The 18,634-nt window shown below is 37.9% G+C and overlaps 1 protein-coding gene across 6 annotated transcripts in view; it reads right to left on the bottom strand.

Annotated features, from left to right (window-relative positions):
• Positions 1 to 18,634, bottom strand: part of LOC306843956 (AT-rich interactive domain-containing protein 1B-like) — a gene marked incomplete at its 5' end in the record, with an annotated part of 83,302 nt that overhangs the window by 52,212 nt on the left and 12,456 nt on the right. For 4 of the 6 annotated variants that reach the window (XM_079375717.1, XM_079375715.1, XM_079375714.1 and 1 more), the window contains 2 exons: positions 5,293 to 5,391; positions 16,285 to 16,425. In XM_079375717.1, the coding sequence (XP_079231843.1) occupies positions 5,293 to 5,391; positions 16,285 to 16,425 (240 nt within the window). The remainder of the gene's footprint in view (positions 1 to 5,292; positions 5,392 to 16,284; positions 16,426 to 18,634) is intronic. The other 2 variants (XM_079375712.1, XM_079375716.1) reach the window with 1 other exon arrangement.

Raw genomic sequence — 18,634 nt, 5'->3', positions numbered from 1 at the left:
AAAAGATAAGCCAGCTGTGATGAGCTCTTACAGAGGTGTAATCCTTCTCTCATAGACACATCTTGGCAGCTGACACACTTCATCATACTAACAGTGTGTAGATGGCCATGTGTTCAAAAGTGGATAGACACACAGAGTTTGTATCAGTGTTTCCTTCATACCAGTATTCACAAATAATAGCTATATCAACAGTATTCATATACATTTCACTGCTGGACTGGTTATACTCTGTATAATTGTGTATGTGGCGAATAAAAAAAAATCTTGAATCATATAGGTAAAGTAACTCATTTTATGTATTGTTTCAAAAAAAATTTGTAGCAGATGTTTTTTTTTTATCCAAAGTGACTTACAAATAATGAATAGCATCAGCTGTTTAAATAGCATTCAAGTCTAATCAATTATATTTATACTAGTGATGTCAAACGATTAATCGCGATTAATCACATCCAAAAGTCTTTGTTTACATAATATATGCACGTGTACTGTATATATTTATTATGTATATATAAATACACACACACACACACATGCATGTATATACTTCAGAAAAAAATTGTATGTTTATATGTTAAATATATTTATTTATAATATAAATTATATGAATATAAATATGTAAATACATGTAATTATTTTCAAATATATAGTGTATGTTTGTGTGTTTATATATACATAATAAATATAAACAGAACACACACACATATATTATGCAAACAAAAACTTTTATTTTGGATGTGATTAATCGCGATTAATCGTTTAGCGGCACTAATTACTACAGTTCTTTTCACAATGGACAGAGTTCCAAAGCAACTTCACAGAAACATAATGCTGTAATAATGTCTTAAATGACCATTCAGAGGGTTAGTTCAAATAAAATTATGCCGTAGTGTATTTGTCTGTAAAATTCACAGCAAAGTCACTTAAAACAAAGACTGAAAAAAAAACATGCAGTGGTATAATGGTATAAATGACAAGAATCACACTAGCAAATTCTAAACAGGCCTAATATTACAAATAATTTTGCATTTTAGAATTATTATAAATTAGGATTACGAAAAAGTGATATTATGAAAATAAAAATAATAATCATCTAGAAATTGTCTAAAAGCAATAATAAAACGGTTGTATTTTTAACTTTCAGGCTTTCTTCTCAACCATCAGCATGGAATCAATAATAAAAGAACTGTTGACTGTCTTTTATAGAATACAAAACATATTTTGAAAAATGTCGGTAACCAACTAGTTTTATCATGATTGGCTTTGTATTGACAAAAAACTCAAAATTTCCCAAAATATCTTCTTTTATGTTCCACAAAGAAAAGAAAGTCAGGTTTAGAACAACATGAAGGTGAGTAAATGATGCCAGAATTTAAATTTTTGGGTGAACTCTCCCTTTATGTGTTTGAAACCTGATAATTATCCACTGAAGACTACGCAAACCATTTAAGTAGATTTTATCATTAATTCTTTTTGTATTATTTTTCATCTATTTTTGCACATTTACTTGAACTCCTGATGCTGTTTGTTATCAACTTCAAGCACTGCAATCTTCATTTGTGTCTTTGTTCTTTATGAATTCAATGTTTGGAAAAAGTCATACTTTGCTAATAATTATACTTAACTGTTAAAATCACAAAGTGAGATAGGTATCTTTCTCTCTTGTTATCTAAAAAAAATCTTTGGAAGTAGAAAATTGTGCTATGCTTTTCATGTATGGGATATCGCAACTTCCACCCCAAGAATTTATTATCAGACACAATATCAAGGATGGCAAATCAATCTGACATGACAGGATGTGAAGTAAACAGTTAAAATGAAACCTTTGATGACCGAAAGAGTGAAAAAGACTGCGAAGTTGCCGTAAATCCAGACATAAAACCCCACAGAGAAGAAAAATGACAGCTCACAGACACATCTGAAAGGTCGAACCATCAAGAGCCTCTACCGGCACAGAAGCACTCAAACAAGGTCAGCTCATCAGCAGGGGTCTGTGTTGCCATAAAAATCAACAAAGCGGATGAAGTTCACCAACAGGATCTTGAGCAGGGTCTTCATAAAGCTCTCAGAGAGCGATAGACTGGAGGGCAGTTAACACTTTGAAGGACAAACACATTCGGACAGCGATACTTGATGATCTCTCCTGGAGGTTTGATATATCAATCCCATGAAAACAGAAAACAAAGAAGAAAACCACAGCTACGTCATGTACAAATGATTCAGGAGTATCTGGACATGTTTACCCCAGCAGCAGTGCCGCAATGCGATACAACCATCAGAATTAATATCATCAAAGAGACAACTCACACAGCCACTCACGACTCGTGTGACGTTGCACAGTGAGTGAAAAGGTTAAGATTAGCAGAAGATTGTGTATAAATTCTGCACGATACGACAGTTAGTTCGGTCTTGTTATCCAAGAGTGCTGATATTTAGTACAACAGAGTTTCACTGTTTACACTACTCCACTTGTCTGTGTTTGCAACGTTCTGGACAGTCTGTGGGTTAGGGGTTAGTGCAGGCAACACTGATATTCGAGTGAGTCATTGAATCATTCACTCAACCAATTTGTTCAAAAATGCTGATTTGAGGCCAAAATAAGTGGACTGCCTTTACACATGAGTCATTGAATTATTCACTCAAGTAATTCATTCAGGAACAACACTATTTGGAACTATTTTTATTTGCGGAGAAAAAAATTGGACAATGTAACTTGCTTTTAAAAGGTTTCTAACTTAGTACTGATATTGTAAAAACAATGGCATTCACAATCATGCTTGATTTTATGGGAGCTTTAACATACATAATGCATAAACTACACTGTACATCCACATGTGAGATGTTTTTACAGTTTTGCCTGTAGCACATATTTTCAAGGCTGTTTCCCATTTCAAAGGGTACTTTATATGAGATGTCAGGAGCTCTACATCTTCAAGGGCAAATGTAGCCACGTTGAAGGCCACATCAACATCCACTATCATAACTTACTTCAAAAATGTTTACTTCAAAAATCATTTTCAAGGACTTTCTGCAGTCAGGAAGCATGACAGCGGATTATGCCATGCAAAGCTCACACTGTTTTTGGTGCCAGTAAGGTGGATTACTTTATGTTTTCATAAATAAAGAGACAATGAGCCAAATGTGTTTAACAATCACGTCAGATTTCATGGGGATTCCACAATTAGGAGCACGACCAGGTGGAGAAGACCAAAGGGCAAATTTCCTCCAGCATCTGACATGTAAAGCTCCAAAACTTGCTTCATGACAGAGTGTATTTTTTTTATTGCTATCATGCTGATCCTAATTCTATTTTTAATTGAATTGTAGGAATAATTCAGTAAAACATCAGTTCATATTAATGGGCTGTAAGTCATTAAATTGACACAGTAACAGGTCTTCAGAGGCAAGGAGCAAAACTGAGTTTAGCTGTTTGCTGTCTTCCTTTGTGACACTCTAAACAAAATGGTGCTATATAGCACTAAAAGTGGTTCATGGCTCGTAATCATAGGAGAACCACTTTTGATGCTATATAGCACCATATCTTTAAAGGTGCACGTTTGTCAAATGGTGCTATGTAGAACCATAAGAGGTGCCATAATGCATTGTATTTCTTCAACAAAAATGGTGCTAAACAGCACCAACAGTGGTTCTTTGGCTCGTAAAGAACCTTTAAAGGGGCTTTGTACAGCAGTGGTGCTATATAGCACCTTAATCACCCCAAAGAACCACTGAAGAACCATACAGGAGCTTAACAGGTTCTGTATACAGTAGCGGTGCTATAAAGCCCCTCAGTCATGCCGAAGAACCGCTGAAGAACCACTGAAGCACCAAGATTTGGTGCTATACAGCACCAAAAGTGGTTCCCCTATGATTACGAGCCAAAGAACCACTTTTAGTGCTATATTTATGCACCTTTTTATGGCAAACCGTTTTAAGGCAAAAGTGGACTTGTATACAAGTACAGCTTAGGCTGAAAAATAGGTTCTCTGTGGTCTTAACCCATGTTTTCTGAAGGTTTTTCCACAAGATTTGTTTTTTAATTTCATTTGTGTAGTTCATGCTACATGAACATCTGGTGTTTCTTTGTACTTTTCTTCCACTGATCTGGTGTAGTACTTTACTGTGTGAGAGACGCTTTGAGATAATTATCCAAACACACACACAGTGCAACTGGCCGTTCCTTCTGCTGTTATTCTCTTTGTCCTTGGCTGAGAGTTCACTGGGCCATTGTGTCAGACACATCTAAAAATAGGTCTGCCGGCATGATACCAGCAGCCGCCTGGGGCTTTTAAACAACATTACCTCAGTCATCAAACCCCTGCGGGAAAGCCATCATGACAGCACCAGAGACTGCAGTTCCACTCTTTAAATACCCATGCAGCGTCTTCTGACTCTCTACTCACTGGAAACACTGAGTGCTTTATGAGGGCAGCAGGGCTGAATGACTATCTTTAGGAAATGGATGGTAACTGGAATTCCTTTAGCAATTTGGAAATCCTCATAAATCATTTGAGCCTTGTGAATATCTTCACGGATCAGTGAATAAAGGACAATATCACACTGTAAGGAATAGTTTACCAAATGAATTTAGTTACCCTCATGTCGTTCCCAACCCATCTGACCTCATTCTTCCGTGGAACAAAAACTGAAGTGGTTCCTACTTGTCAAGTGAAGTTCCATATCACCTAACCTCAATGACACGTCACTGGTTCCTGTGTAATCACGCAATGTAATCATAATGACTTTTATAGTATTTTATGGCTTTTTTGCTCATTTTGGAACAGCCGTTGGCCACTAAATGTGTTCATTGTACGAAAAAGTGCAAGATGAACATTCTGCTTAACATCTTTTTTCGTGTATAAAAGAAAGTCTTGGTTTAGGACCATTTGTTTTTTTATGGTTTTTGGGCCATGACCTGCAAACCCATTTTTGGTCATGACCCACCAGTTGGTGGTGCAGACAACTTCGATGGAACAGAACGAAAAAGAGGGTTTTGGAAAAGTATCCAATTCTGATAAACAGTCACAACCAGAGCACTGAAAAATAGAGCTCTGAGAAGGCACACAACAGTGCAACTTACAACCAGAAGTCCTTGTATGTGTGAAAGGAGGCAAAAAGGGCACTTTCTCCACATGTACCAGGGTGTTTGTGATATATCTATACTATACTACCATATCCACTTGAGAAATGCATACGGAACTCTTAAAAGTATTTCTAGAAAAATAAGTCTTTATCAAACGCCTAGGTCAGACAGTCTTTCAAATCGCAGACTAATTTTGGACTGTAATGTCTCACCGGGAGGCTGGACGGGCGGTCCTGCTGAGTAAGACCCATGTCATCGTGGTTTGGTTTCCCAGACTGGCCCCTGCTACCATATCCCTCCTGCAGAGTCTCCTATGGAGAAAAGAGAGGAAGACTCAACTAAATTAAGCAAGAAAAAAATCAAACAATCATGCAGCTATTGAAGGGCTCAAACCGACCAGATAGTTATTTCATGGTACTGTACATTAGCAGGCCTTGATTCACAAAGAATTAGATAATTAGACAGTTGCAGACAGCATGATGACACCAGCCCATAATTTAGCTTCATCCACAGACTTGTGATTTACACAAACAGAACGGCTGTTCACGCAGAAATGCTGAGGCATGTCTAAAATGCAGACTGTGCACTGATATCATCCGTAAAAGTATGTAATCCGCGTAAGGGGATCAAAAAATGCATTAAAGGGTTACTCCTCCCCAAAATGAAAAGTTTGGCATTAATCCCTTACCTCCAAGTCGTTCCAAACCCGTAAAAGCTTCGTTCGTCTTCAGAACACAATTTAAGATATTTTGGATGAAAACCGGGAGGCTTGTGACTGTCCCATTGACTGCCAAGTAAATAACACTGTCAAGGTCCAGAAAAGTATGAAACACATCGTCAAAATAGTCAGTGGATACTCTCCAAAATGGCGCTACGCTGACGCAGAGATGACGAATTGTTGAATAAAGTCGTTTTTTTTTCTTTGCGTACAAAAAGTATTCTCGTAGCTTCATAACGTTACGGTTGAACCACTGATGGAAAATTTTGGCGATGTTTTTTTATTCTTTTCTGGGCCTTGACAGTGTTATTTACTGATTTATTCAGTGATAAGAAGAAATATGACTTGATCAGCAAATCTGCATATTAGAATGATTTCTGAAGGATCATGTGACACTGAAGACTGGAGTAATGATGCTGAAAAATCAGCTTTGGCATTACATTTTAAAATATATTAACATGTAAAATAGTTATTTTAAGTTGCAATAATATTTACAATATTACTGTATTTTTTATCAAATAAATGAACCCTAAGTAAGCATAAGAGACTTCTTTAAAAAAACAAAAAAAAATTATTATTCCAAATGTTTGGTTCGAAAAACAGGGCTCGGAATTAACTTTTTTTACTTGTTAGAACCGGTGCTCCCAGCTTCAAAAAGTTAGGAGCACCAAAAAAAATTTAGGAGCACCCAATGAATATTAAGGAGCACCACAATTGCCAATTGAGCGGAACAGCCAGCAACATCCTGATGATTAATAGTTTCACCAGTCGAACCTGATCCTGAATTCTTTGCCTCACACATTTCTTTTTAGTAATGCACTGATCTTGATTCTTCACGGCCGATTCTGATTGCCGATGCTTTACAAGAAAATTGGCTGATTCTGGAAGCCTTTTTTTATATATATTTCTTTTACGCCTTAAGCAAGGGACAAGAAAAAATGAAAATATGAGTACATGAACAAGATGTTTATTTTCACAATTACAGGTCGAATTCTCTGTAGCCATTTAAATCGCAGACAACCACTGCATTTCTAAACACAATCCAAACAAAGATGCTGCATACATAAGCAGTTTCTGATTTAAATTAGATTGTATCATTTCAATATCTGAAGCAAAAACAGAATGTTCTGACTGACTGAACACCTGAACCAAACCAGACGCGAAAGATAATTTAGTCTAGTAATCAGGTGCTGATTGACAGGATTTTTATAGTATGCACGCTCCGAAAAGGCGCACGTCAGAACAGCATGCAAAATATTGAACTTTAAAGCACATGCAAATAATTTCATTTTGTGATTGCGAATAAGTGCAGTGTCCATGAGTGTAACTCTACCGCTGAGTTAACATTAGATGTGAATGTATGTCGTGTTGTACAGTAACGTTATATTGAGATGGAGGTGTCAGAACTGCAACTGATAGAATGTGCTCTGTGCGATTTATTTCTTCAAAAGCAGATCGTTGGAGACATTTTAATCGTCCAAAATCAAAAATCGTCATATTGCACACCCCTAATTGCAATGCAGTTTATGCGTAGCAATAATTGGCCGGTTCAGAGTTTCAACGGAGTCAGTGACAGGGAGTGATTGACGGCTAATATCTAAAATCTGCATTAAAGTTAAGAATGTAAAGATGAAGTTTAATTGGTTATGTAATGTTGGATAGAACGGCGAAGCCGTCACTCTATCAGCTCACAGCAGGCATACTGCGCAGTAATTAGTCGCACCACAACAATGACTCGCACTCGCACAAATGCTCCCAAATATATTTTGAGGTTGCGCAGATTAAATTCCAGGAGCATATGCGACCAAAACGGTCGCAATTTCGAGCTCTGCCAAAACAATTTTGCTGTAAAATGATGGCCAATATGGTAGACATTACTGACAAAACTTCCTCTGTGTCAGCCAATCAATTTACCTAAGTGAAAGTTGGCAAGCAGAAACTAAATGTCAAGAAAAAAATCTGTGTTTTACAGAAGGAGAAAAAAGCTATTTGGGTTTGAACTCTCCCTTTAAAGTCTACAGTAATCTGGGCCCAATATCCCAATAACACTAAAGCCAAAAGAAAATTAATTACAGCATATTTTGAGGAAAAGTGGATACTTGACTTCCCTCAGCAAATACACTTCAGAAAATAAAACAGGCTTGGAAAAAAAAAAAAAGGTTGTGGTTGAAAGTGGGCCAACTAAGGTCGCCCTGCCTGCAATTCACTCATGTATACAAACATCACCCAGAACTCCCTCCCCGCTCACTTCATTCAACAGTGGGCAAAAAACGAAAAAAAAGAAGGGGGGCATTCCCGAGCCAGACGGAGCCATATGTGTGTGTGTGTGTGTATTGACTCTGGGTCATGGCCAGGCCACACACACAGACGGCTGTTTACAGTTGGGCCATTACATCACCGCTCAGGCATGTGCTGATTCAGAACCGTAACAGCTGCTCCACTGCGATAACGGACAGCGAGACCTTCGAGATTCACAGCGTCACAAGAAAACTACGTGATGCCTCCCGTGTGACACGTGCTTTTCCTCTCAAATACTCAAAATTCACTTTCACTATGCCGTTTCGCACAGTCACAATAATACATTTCCAGTAGTCGATAAAAATATTGGGGGAATTTTACTACACTTGCTATAGAGATTTCAATATCACAGCAAAATGTCCATTAAACGTACTCCTAGTTAAATATTAATACGTTGAATTAAATTAAAACATTACATGAAACCTTCATCTGATTGAATGCTAAAACAAGGGTCCAAAACATTATGAAATTCACAGCATTTCACTGCACATCATTCATAGAGTCCAACTATACGTCACAATGAAAATAGTAGAATCGCTTATTTTCTTTCGTAATGTGACGTACATCTGAGTGTAATGGATTATTGAAAAAGAAACAAATGTAGAGAGGGGACTTGCTTCTATATGCATCAGTTGTTGATTGGATTTTGAGATGTGGGAGTTGCATTAAAAAATGAAAGCAAGCTTGCAGTCGATTGTGGAGAGGTGGGATTTAAGCAAACTAAATGATTGGAGAAGCCCAACATACAACATCAGACAGAAGTCTTGGTTTTTTTCCACTGGAAGATCGAGTTATGACATTCTGATTAAACACAAATAAATTACAAACATTAAAGTATACATATACAGTTGTGTTCAAAATAATAGCAGTCCAATATCACTAACCAGATCAATCACTGTTTTTGGTAGAACTTCTATTTCTACATGGCAAATATTTTACTAGTACGTGTGGTAGAGTAATAGAAAACCAACAGACCCAACAGTCATGACATGCATGCTGTTGATTCTGTGTGATTGAATTATTAATTGAAAAGGGGGTGTTCAAAATAATAGCAGTGTGGAGTTTAATTAGAGAGGTTAATCATTCTGTGAAAAAAACTGGTTTCAAACAAGTGGCCCTTATTTAAGGAAGAAGGCAGCAAATGTGGTACTGTGCATTTCTCTCTGAAAATCTGAGTAAGATGGATCATTCCAGACATTGTCCAGAAGAACATTGTACTTTGATTAAAAAGTTGATTAGAGAGGGGAAAACATAAAGAAGTGAAGAAAATGATAGGCTGCTCAGCTAAAATGATATCAAATGCTTTAAAATGGCAACCAAAACCAAGAAAGATGTGGAAGAAAATGGAAAACTACCATTCGAATGGATCGAAGAATAGCCAAAATGGCAAAGAATCAGCCAATGATCAGGTCCGGGGTGATCAAATAAAGTCTAAAGTTACCTGTGAGTACTGTAACAATTAGAAGACGCCTATGTGAAGCCAAGCTATTGGCAAGAAGCCCCTGGCAAAGTCTCATTGTTGAAAAAATGAAGAGGTTACAATTTGCCAAAGAACACATTGACTGGCTTAAAGAGAAATGGCGCAATAATTTGTGGACTGATGAAGCAAGATTGTTCTTTTTGGGTCTAGGGGCCGCAGACAGATTGTCAGACGACCCCCCAAACACTGAATTCAAGCCACAGTACGCTGTGAAGACAGTGAAGCATGGTGTCGCAAGCATCATGATATGGGGATGTTTCTTATACTACATGTTGGACCTATTTGGGAAGTCGTGGCCTAATGGTTAGAGAGTCGGACTCGTAATACAAAGGTTGCGGGTTCGAGTCTCGGGCCGGCAGGGATTGTAGGTGGGGGGAGTGAATGTCCAGCGCTCTCTCCAACCTCAATACCACGACTGAGGTGCCCTTGAGCAAGGCTCCCTGGGCGCCGCAGCATAAATTGCTGACCACTGCTCCGGGTGTGTGTTCACGGTGTGTGTGTGTTCACTGCTGTGTGTGTGCACTTTGGATGGGATAAATGCAGAGCACGAATTCCGAGTATGGGTCACCATACTTGGCCGTATGCCACGTCACTTTCACTTTTATTTATCGCATTCCAGGGATCATGGATCAGTTTGAGTACATTAAAATACTTAAAGAGGTTGTGTTGCCTTATGCCGAAGAGGAAATGCCCTTGAAATGGGTGTTTCAACAAGACAACAACCCCAAACACACCAGTAAGCGAGCAGCATCTTGGTTACAGACCAACAAGATTAATGTTATGGAGTGGCCTGCCTAATCTCCAGACCTTAATCCAATAGAAAATTTGTGGGGTGACAACAAAAATGCTGTTTCTGAAGCAACACCAAGAAATGCAGAGGAATTGTGGTGTGTAGTGCAATCGTCCTGGGCTGGAATACCTGTTCACAGGTGCCAGACTCCATGCAACACAGATGTGAAGCAGTGGCTATACAACTAAATGTTAGTTCAGTCATTCACAAGAAGGCTAAATCTTCAAGCATTTTTTCAGTTTATACGGTAAATCTTTGACTTTGTAAAGAAAAATGCAGACACTGCTATTTTTTTGAACAGCCTAATATTCCTTTTTCTTCACTTTCTGTAAAGTAATAACAAATTTGCTATATCTTCATGTTTTGATTTCGAATAGAATGTGCAATGTTCCCAATCCATTTGTGTGTATTGAAGTAAATGTTATTATAAGGATTTTGAGCTTTACTCGCTTTTTTAAACACACTGCTATTATTTTGAATACAACTGTACATGGATGAATTGTTCACAATAAGACCTACAATATGAGTTTACAAAATAGACAATTACCATATTAGGGACTGTATATTTAGTAGAAGGATATAGTTGTTTAGGTTGTGTGATCACCTATAAAATACCTTCAGTTATGACAATATTCACAATCAACTAAAAATAAGAAGAAGAGTAAACTATTTTTTTTATTGGTGTTTCATCTATGTAGCCTTTTTGGGGGGGGGGGGGGGGGGGGGGGTATTTCCCTTCTCTCTCATTCTCTCTCTTTCTGTTTATGGATGTTTGATAGGCTTACAAAATAAAAACATAGAAAACATCAATGGAGTAGCTCCATTTGCCCCAGGAAGGAGTTTTGAGGTCAATATGTTCTGATTTGAGTCAGAGTTTTCTGCTTCATTTCCTTTAAACCGAGGGTCTGTGTTGAACGAGACGTGTTTCCACAGGGTGTGTCTAGATGAAAACGTCGCTATAAGAAGACAAGCACATCTGAGACTCGTAAAACTCAACATGTCCATGAAAACATCAAATCCATCTTTTTATGGTTTTTGAGTCCCTTGTGGCTCCACGGTTTCAGCACAATGATTAACGGATCGTTCTTTGAGCTTCAGATAAAACGGAAAACATCCCTTCAGTGTGATTAATGCCCTATTGTAATGGCTTGTCTGAAATTGCATCATCCCTGAGCAGTTTGATGTTTAGTCGGCGCGTGAGGGACATATCGTCTCTTTAAAGACACCATGAAACCAAATTTGACAGTATTTACTTTCTTAATAAACGTCCCTGGTCTAATTGTGCCTGATTCATCAGTGCTTGTTATTGTAAAGTACATTTTTATAATCTTTCATTAAAACGTAATGCCTTTCTCTCTCCCAGAAATTACTTTTTTTCTGATTGTCACCAAGGCCATGAGGGAGGAGAACAATAAAATGACCCAATAATATCATAGTCAGCTAACAGCGATCTTTTTAAATCCCAAATTGGTCTACCAGTAATTGTGAATGCTGTTTTCATGTTGTCTTGCCTTTAAAATCACGCACACAAAAAAACCTTGTCCTGAAACCAGCCAGACTTTAATAAATGGTATGGTCAGCAGATGCTGTGAGACTGGGTCAGCTAGATGTACCAGCATATGGTGCTAATTGACGATATAAGCCAAGCGGAGGAGAACGTCAGGCTGGGGGTCACTATATGAGGCCACTCTGTGAAGCTCTAATGAAAGCCAGTGCTTTGATTTAACGGCTGATTTTAACCAGACTAAGGATGGTGACTCCGGGGATGATGAGGAAAGCTTGTTTAGCAGCTAACATTAAACAGCCTTCGGGCGACTTGGCGATGAACCATTATTTGCAGAATAGAGCGCCGCATCCTAATTCACATACTACATCCTAAGTAGTATGTCAGGCAAAAATGTGGATCACAAATCACATTATGTTGAAAAATGTATGCAAACTTGCCCAAATGGTTTCTTTCTGAGTCGCCTTTTGAGTGAAGGGCATTTACACACTAGAGGAAAGTCTAACTGAGTATTTAACCACTAGAAAAGGCTAAAAGCTGGGTCAGTTTGAAATCAAGTGGGAATACAGTGATTTCTGAAACCATGACTAGACTTGTCTGTATGAAATTCTCACTGGTCAACAGGGATTGGTTACATCAGCCGTTCTTAAGTTATTACTTAAAGGGGTCATGGGATGCCCATTTTCCACAAGTTGGTATAATTCTTTAGGGTCTTAATGAAAAGTTTACAACATACTTTGGTTAAAATTTCTCAATGGTAGTGTAAAAAACACCTTTTTAAACCTGTCAAAATCAGCTCTGTTTTCATCAAGCCATTATAGTCCATGTTGCTTTAAATGCTAATGAGCTCTGCTGACCCCGCCCCTCTCTTCCATGGGGTGACGAGCAGTAGCCTACTGTTTACTTTAGCCGCGAAACTGGCTAACTAGCACGTTATTAGGAAAGGCGATTTGCAAAGATTCATAAAAAACCCTTTTACTCACTTCTTCTGTAGATGAAGCTGGATCACAAATGATTCGCGCGAACATAGACACATTTATTTAGATTGGGGATCAGCGCATTCCCTTCAAAACGAAAGTAACGTTAATCCTCTGCATCTTCAGCGGCTCAGATGTCGGGAGTAAATGACGACTGCTATATTCATTATTACATCCAACAACAAAACACTTTAATCTCTTAATCGGAGAAATCTTGTCTTCCCTTGCACTGGAGTCGACACAATGGCGGACAGCTCTCAGCTCACTCAGGGCGGGTCTAAGGTAAGACGGTCTTGTCGATCAACTATTGTGGGAAGGGCCTGTACAGAACTATTCTTCTCCACCGTGTCACCCTTGCGCCATTTTGGAAAGTATCGCAAGGCATGCACGTGCTCTCCTCTGCTCATAAACAAGGCACAGTGCATAGGTCAGCAGCACCATGTGCATGCGTTGTTTTGTCTGGATAAATTGAAAATCACGATTTTTTTTTTGTCTCAAATTGAGATCGCAATATTCCCACGATTCTGAACTTAAATTAACACATAATTTACAAAAGGCTGAGACTAAATATTAATTGCTGTAGTCAGTTTAAGAGTGTTTAATTCATTTTAATTGTTAATTTAAATATATAAAATATATATTTAAAATAATATATTTAACTACACCAATTATTAATATTAAAATTATGAAAAATTGGTTTGAATGAATGATACTTCACTTGTTTCATTACTGGATGAATCAGCATTTTTGAACAAATCTCTTGAATGAATGACTCAAGTACATTTTTAACAGTCACTTGTCGCCACCTAGTGGCGAAACAGTGTAACCTACACAAACGTTAATTGAAGCGCAAATTACTTTTAAAAGGTGATTTGCTCTATTTTGATTGCTACCATAGACCTCAATGTTTATATCCAAACTATAATCTTTCATCCCAGTATTTCTGTGATCATATGAATGAATTGTAAGACAGTGTGGTTAAAAAAAAACTGTTTGTGAAGCTGTTTCTTACCTACATGATAACGGCTCCCACTGTGTCAGCGGCAGCATGAACCCAGATTTGATTCGTTGTCATTGAGAAATTAGCTCACGTGGGTGTTTGAATCGAGATCGCGATCTTTTAACAATTAATCGTGCAGCTCTAGATCAGAGCACATGTATGCATCATGATACTCTCACAAATGGCACTAGGGTGACACGGAGGAGAAGAATTGTTGCATAAAGTCATTATTTTTGTTTTCTTTGCGCAAAAAAAAGTCTTCTCGTAGCTTCATAAAATTACGGTTGAACCATTGTTGTCACATGGACTATTTTATTGACGTCCTTGCTACCTTTCCGGGTCTGGGAACATTTCAGTTGCATTACTGTCTATGGAGAATAAGAGAGCTCTCGGATTTCATCACAAATATCTTAATTTGTGTTCCAAAGATGAACAAAGCTTTTACGGGTTTGGAACGACATGAGGGTGAGTAATTAATTACCTAATTATAATTTTTGGGTGAACTATTCCTTTAAAATGTACTCTTGGACTGTTACTCCTGGTCAGAGGCTTCGGTTACTGATACATTTCAACTAAGTTTAATGGTGTGACAAAAAATATTTAGTAAGTTTGTATAAGTTAGTGCCCCCTTACATCAAAATTAGCTGTAACCTATGCACAGCTAGTGCAACCGGCTCCGGATGTCTACATGTGCACTGCAGCAAAAGTTTACTGGCTGCAGGTTGGAGCATTACTTTTGCAAACCGTTGCGTTTTTTCTCTACGTCCTTGTAAAACCCCAATAAAATCAATGGACTGGCACCATTCCCTGGCACAAACTCCAGGATGGAAGCATCCTAATACTGCCCCCTAATATTGTGGCAGTTCTCTCCTACTAAGTCAATAATTAATAAATTTAAATCAAATTAATTTAGATGAATTTAGAATTTAAATAAAATGAATTTAGCTGGTTCTGGATCAGTGAAATGTAGACGGATTTTGTGATGGAAAACTGAATTTTTTTGTATAACATTACACTTTGATATTATAAAATGATCAATACAATGTGTTTGGAAAGCGGTTATTTAGGGTTGGTTCATTTGCTAGCTGGCAGAATAGCTTTATTATGTTGTAGGATGTTTATTATTAATTTTATCCTCTCTACTCCCATATTCCATTCATCGCATTTTGTCACGCCCAGTTCCGCTTTCTTTCGTCTGCAAAATTCTGATGAGCAACGGTAAATGTAACCACAGCTTAAAAGAATGTACTTTAGTATGCAAATTGGGACACGGCCAAGTTCTTAACACTTTGGAGTTCAAAGTTCTGCCTGAAGAAAAAGACCTGAAAATACGGCAGCTCCAAAAGTCCGAGACCACTAGTGAAAAGGCTTCTGTCTTGCATTCTATTCTAACTGAATACACATTTTTCCATGAAAAATTGTTTTCAGTGTAACAATTTGAATAAAAAGTTTACATTGAAAATTCTAAAACTTTCTGAATGTTCTCTCAGACATTTAGAGCCCACAGTATCTCCCACTTGCTGCAGTGTTTCTCCTCCCCACAATCTCTCCTGTCAGAGACACTGGAAGCAACGGCACAGAGGAAGAAAATGAAACCGTTTTTCTCAATCAGCCTCAGTGTCATATAAGAGAAAATGAAAATAATGCCTTTAAGGTCCAGGGAATAAACAGAGAGTGTGCTAGCAATATGAGGCGCACGGCAGTGCTGTCCTCACTGATATTACACACACACCCCTGAGACATCCACTCAAGGCCAGTTTCTTATTACTGCTTTCTCCAAACTATTGGAGTGTGTGTGCTGCAGCCTGTTAAGTACAAGCTGTGCAATAGAAAAAAGACAAGAGAGAAGCTGTGTGTCTCTAGATACTCAACCATTTGAGCGAGAGAGAGTGTGAGAGCGTAAAAGGGGTGGAGCTAATTGCTATATTGTGCAGACTTAAAGAAATATAAATTGAACTGAATTTTTTATTACTTTAATGCAGAAAAATTGCATCCTCATTATACATCACAAAAACATTTATATATAGTAGTAAGGGGTGTACTGCCTTATGTTGGTATTCATTAAAAAAATAATAATAATAAAGTGTGTGATTTTTATTCACATTACAGTAATGAAAATTTGGGGCTGAAATTAATTGCATGAAAATACTTAATGGTCCTAAAAGATAGTCCTCATTTTCTTTATGCTAAATATTCTTTCTTTCTTTTGTAAAATATGACATTCAAGAGATTCTATCAATAATATTCATAGGAATATTGTTGTGGCTCACATGACTCAAAACCTGATCTCTCATTGGTCAGAGTTTTTTTTTTTTTTTTAAGTTTTTCCCCACAATGTGAACTTCTTTTTAAAAACAATATCTAGTGAAAATCTTTTGAGGGTCTTCAGATGAGGACAAGGACCCTTTAGTACCCATTTAGCAGCCTTAATGCTTACCTGTTGTGTTGGAGCGCGCTGCTGCATGTAGGGGGGTTGAGAGGGGGCCGCAGACTGCTGCTGTGGAGGACTGAAGTATGGGGGCTGACTCTGTTGACAGTAGCCACCCATTCCCTGTGGCCCGTACTGAGCCGGCATCTGCTGAGCAAGACAAGGACAAAAACATGAGATTTAGCACATACTCGCAGACAAACATTCTCAAATGCTTCACATGGCATGTCTCGGCAGGGAAGATGATTATTATTAATCTTTGAAGTATTTTAAATGGTGATCCGCCCCGGAATATTAACTGACTACTTTACAATGCTAATCCGATCTGAAACTTCTCTGTCTGGGGCGTGACGTCTCAAGTCAGCAATAAAAGATTCTCACAGTGCTGGAACAGGCGGTGTTTGGGACTGACGACCGTATTTATCAACAGGTGTGACTACCAAATTACCCCGTACTACATACAGGACAGGAGCAGATCGCATTACACCTGAATAGACAGTCCACTCTTAAAAATAAAGGTTCTTTATTGGCATCAATGCTCCTATAAAACATTGAACCAATATCCATAGAACCTTTCAAATGCAGAAAAAGGTTCTTTATAATCAAAAAAGATTCTTTAGATTTCTAAAATGATCTTCAAAATGATTATTTTAGGAACTCTTTACTGTACCAAAAATGGTTCTTCCATGGCAGAGCTGTCGAGTGTAGAGCTCTCAATGTAACTTTAAAAAAACATATACAATATTTATATTCATGCCTTCTGAGTCATAATCTCGTGCCCACATGGAGGCGCCGCCATCATGTAAAGCATCTGTGCAAAGGATCATGGGAGCCCAAAGTGTCCATCAGTTGTACCCTTCGAAATCCTTCATTCCAAAGGGCCCTTTGAAGTGGACAGTTTTGAGTACTTCAGTTTGGAACGACACTTCAATATGGCGGCCATGATTATTTTCACTCTGAAGTGCCCTTCGGAGGGCGATATATCCCGTTTGGAACGCACCGACAGTAAACAGGAAGCAGCGGCAGCCTCCCCCGGGTCCTAAAAATAAAATCTTAGGGTTAACACTGCATCTTTCTGGGAATGATTGATATATAGTTTATTTATAGTTAAGCTTCAATGTACTGTCAAAAAACCTTCATTATTTTTTTATTTAATTCTAACAAATAAGTTCTAGTTAAAAACTAACCAAATTAAAAATATTTTTATGATAATTTCTGCACAGGACAGAATTGGTGTATCTGTAATATATCTGTATCGGTATCGGCCAAAATGAGTTGAAAAATATCGGCATATCGGATATCGGCAAAAATCCAATCCCTAATTAAAACTAAACTGTGTCTGAACACATTCATATTTAGCAATCCAAACAGGACTGACAACTGTATTTTGCTGCTGTGTGAACATAGCCAGTGAGGGATGATGGGAGACATCTGATCACCGAGGGTCCCCGTGGGTGTGTTAGTGCTTTAGTAATCCACAACTTTTCCCCCTCCTCTGATTCACGACAAGCTGTTATTGTGACGCTCTTATGTAACAGCTTTTCAAGGCAACAGCTGCCATTGGCACGCTGTCCTCCCATCTGAGCCCCCCGTTACCCGCTCCCTTCATCCGCTGTAATTCTCATTTGTCATTCATACCAAACAGAAAACAAATGCACGAACCATGATGATGTGTTTTTCCCGCTCATCTCTCTAATACATGCAGAAGTATGTCAGCGACGGTACGTGCACATGCACTCACGAGGCTCAGATGGGAATTGTATTGAGAGCTGTGTTCTCTGAGCTTCTTTAATGAGGAAACGTAAGTCAAGCAAGGACAAACCCTAATCTACACTGCAAAAATAATTTCTTCAATCAGTTTTCCATTAGAAAGTAAGACGAAACCATAGCCTTGTGGGCAGCAATGCCTCGGGTGACCCGAGTTTGAGTCCCGGCTTGAGGTCCTTTTCCGATACCGTTCCCCTTTCTCTTTTCCTGTTGCTTCCTCTCTCCACTGTCAGGTCTAATAAACAGAAAAACTATATCAAACTATATATACTAATATATATACATACATATATATACACATTTTTAATAAGAATAATCTCATATGCTAACCAAGGCTGCATTTTAATCAAAATTACAGTAAAAACAGTAATTTTCTACAGTATGGTAATATTGTAATGTATCAATCCATATTATTACAATTTAAAGGAACTGTTTTCTATTTTAATACATCATGTGAAATATATGTTGAAAACAGTTGAGCATAATATTTTTGTGGAAACCAAGATGCACTGTCATTCAAAAGATTTTTTTTAATTAATGATCAAAAGTAGTTGTAAGAACATTTATAACACTACAAAAAAATAATATTTTA

This window comes from Barbus barbus, assembly GCF_936440315.1.
Source record: "Barbus barbus genome assembly, chromosome: 24".
NCBI lineage: Eukaryota > Metazoa > Chordata > Actinopteri > Cypriniformes > Cyprinidae > Barbus > Barbus barbus.
Note: the sequence above shows the minus strand (reverse complement) of the source record. Positions and strands in the feature narration are given on the sequence as shown.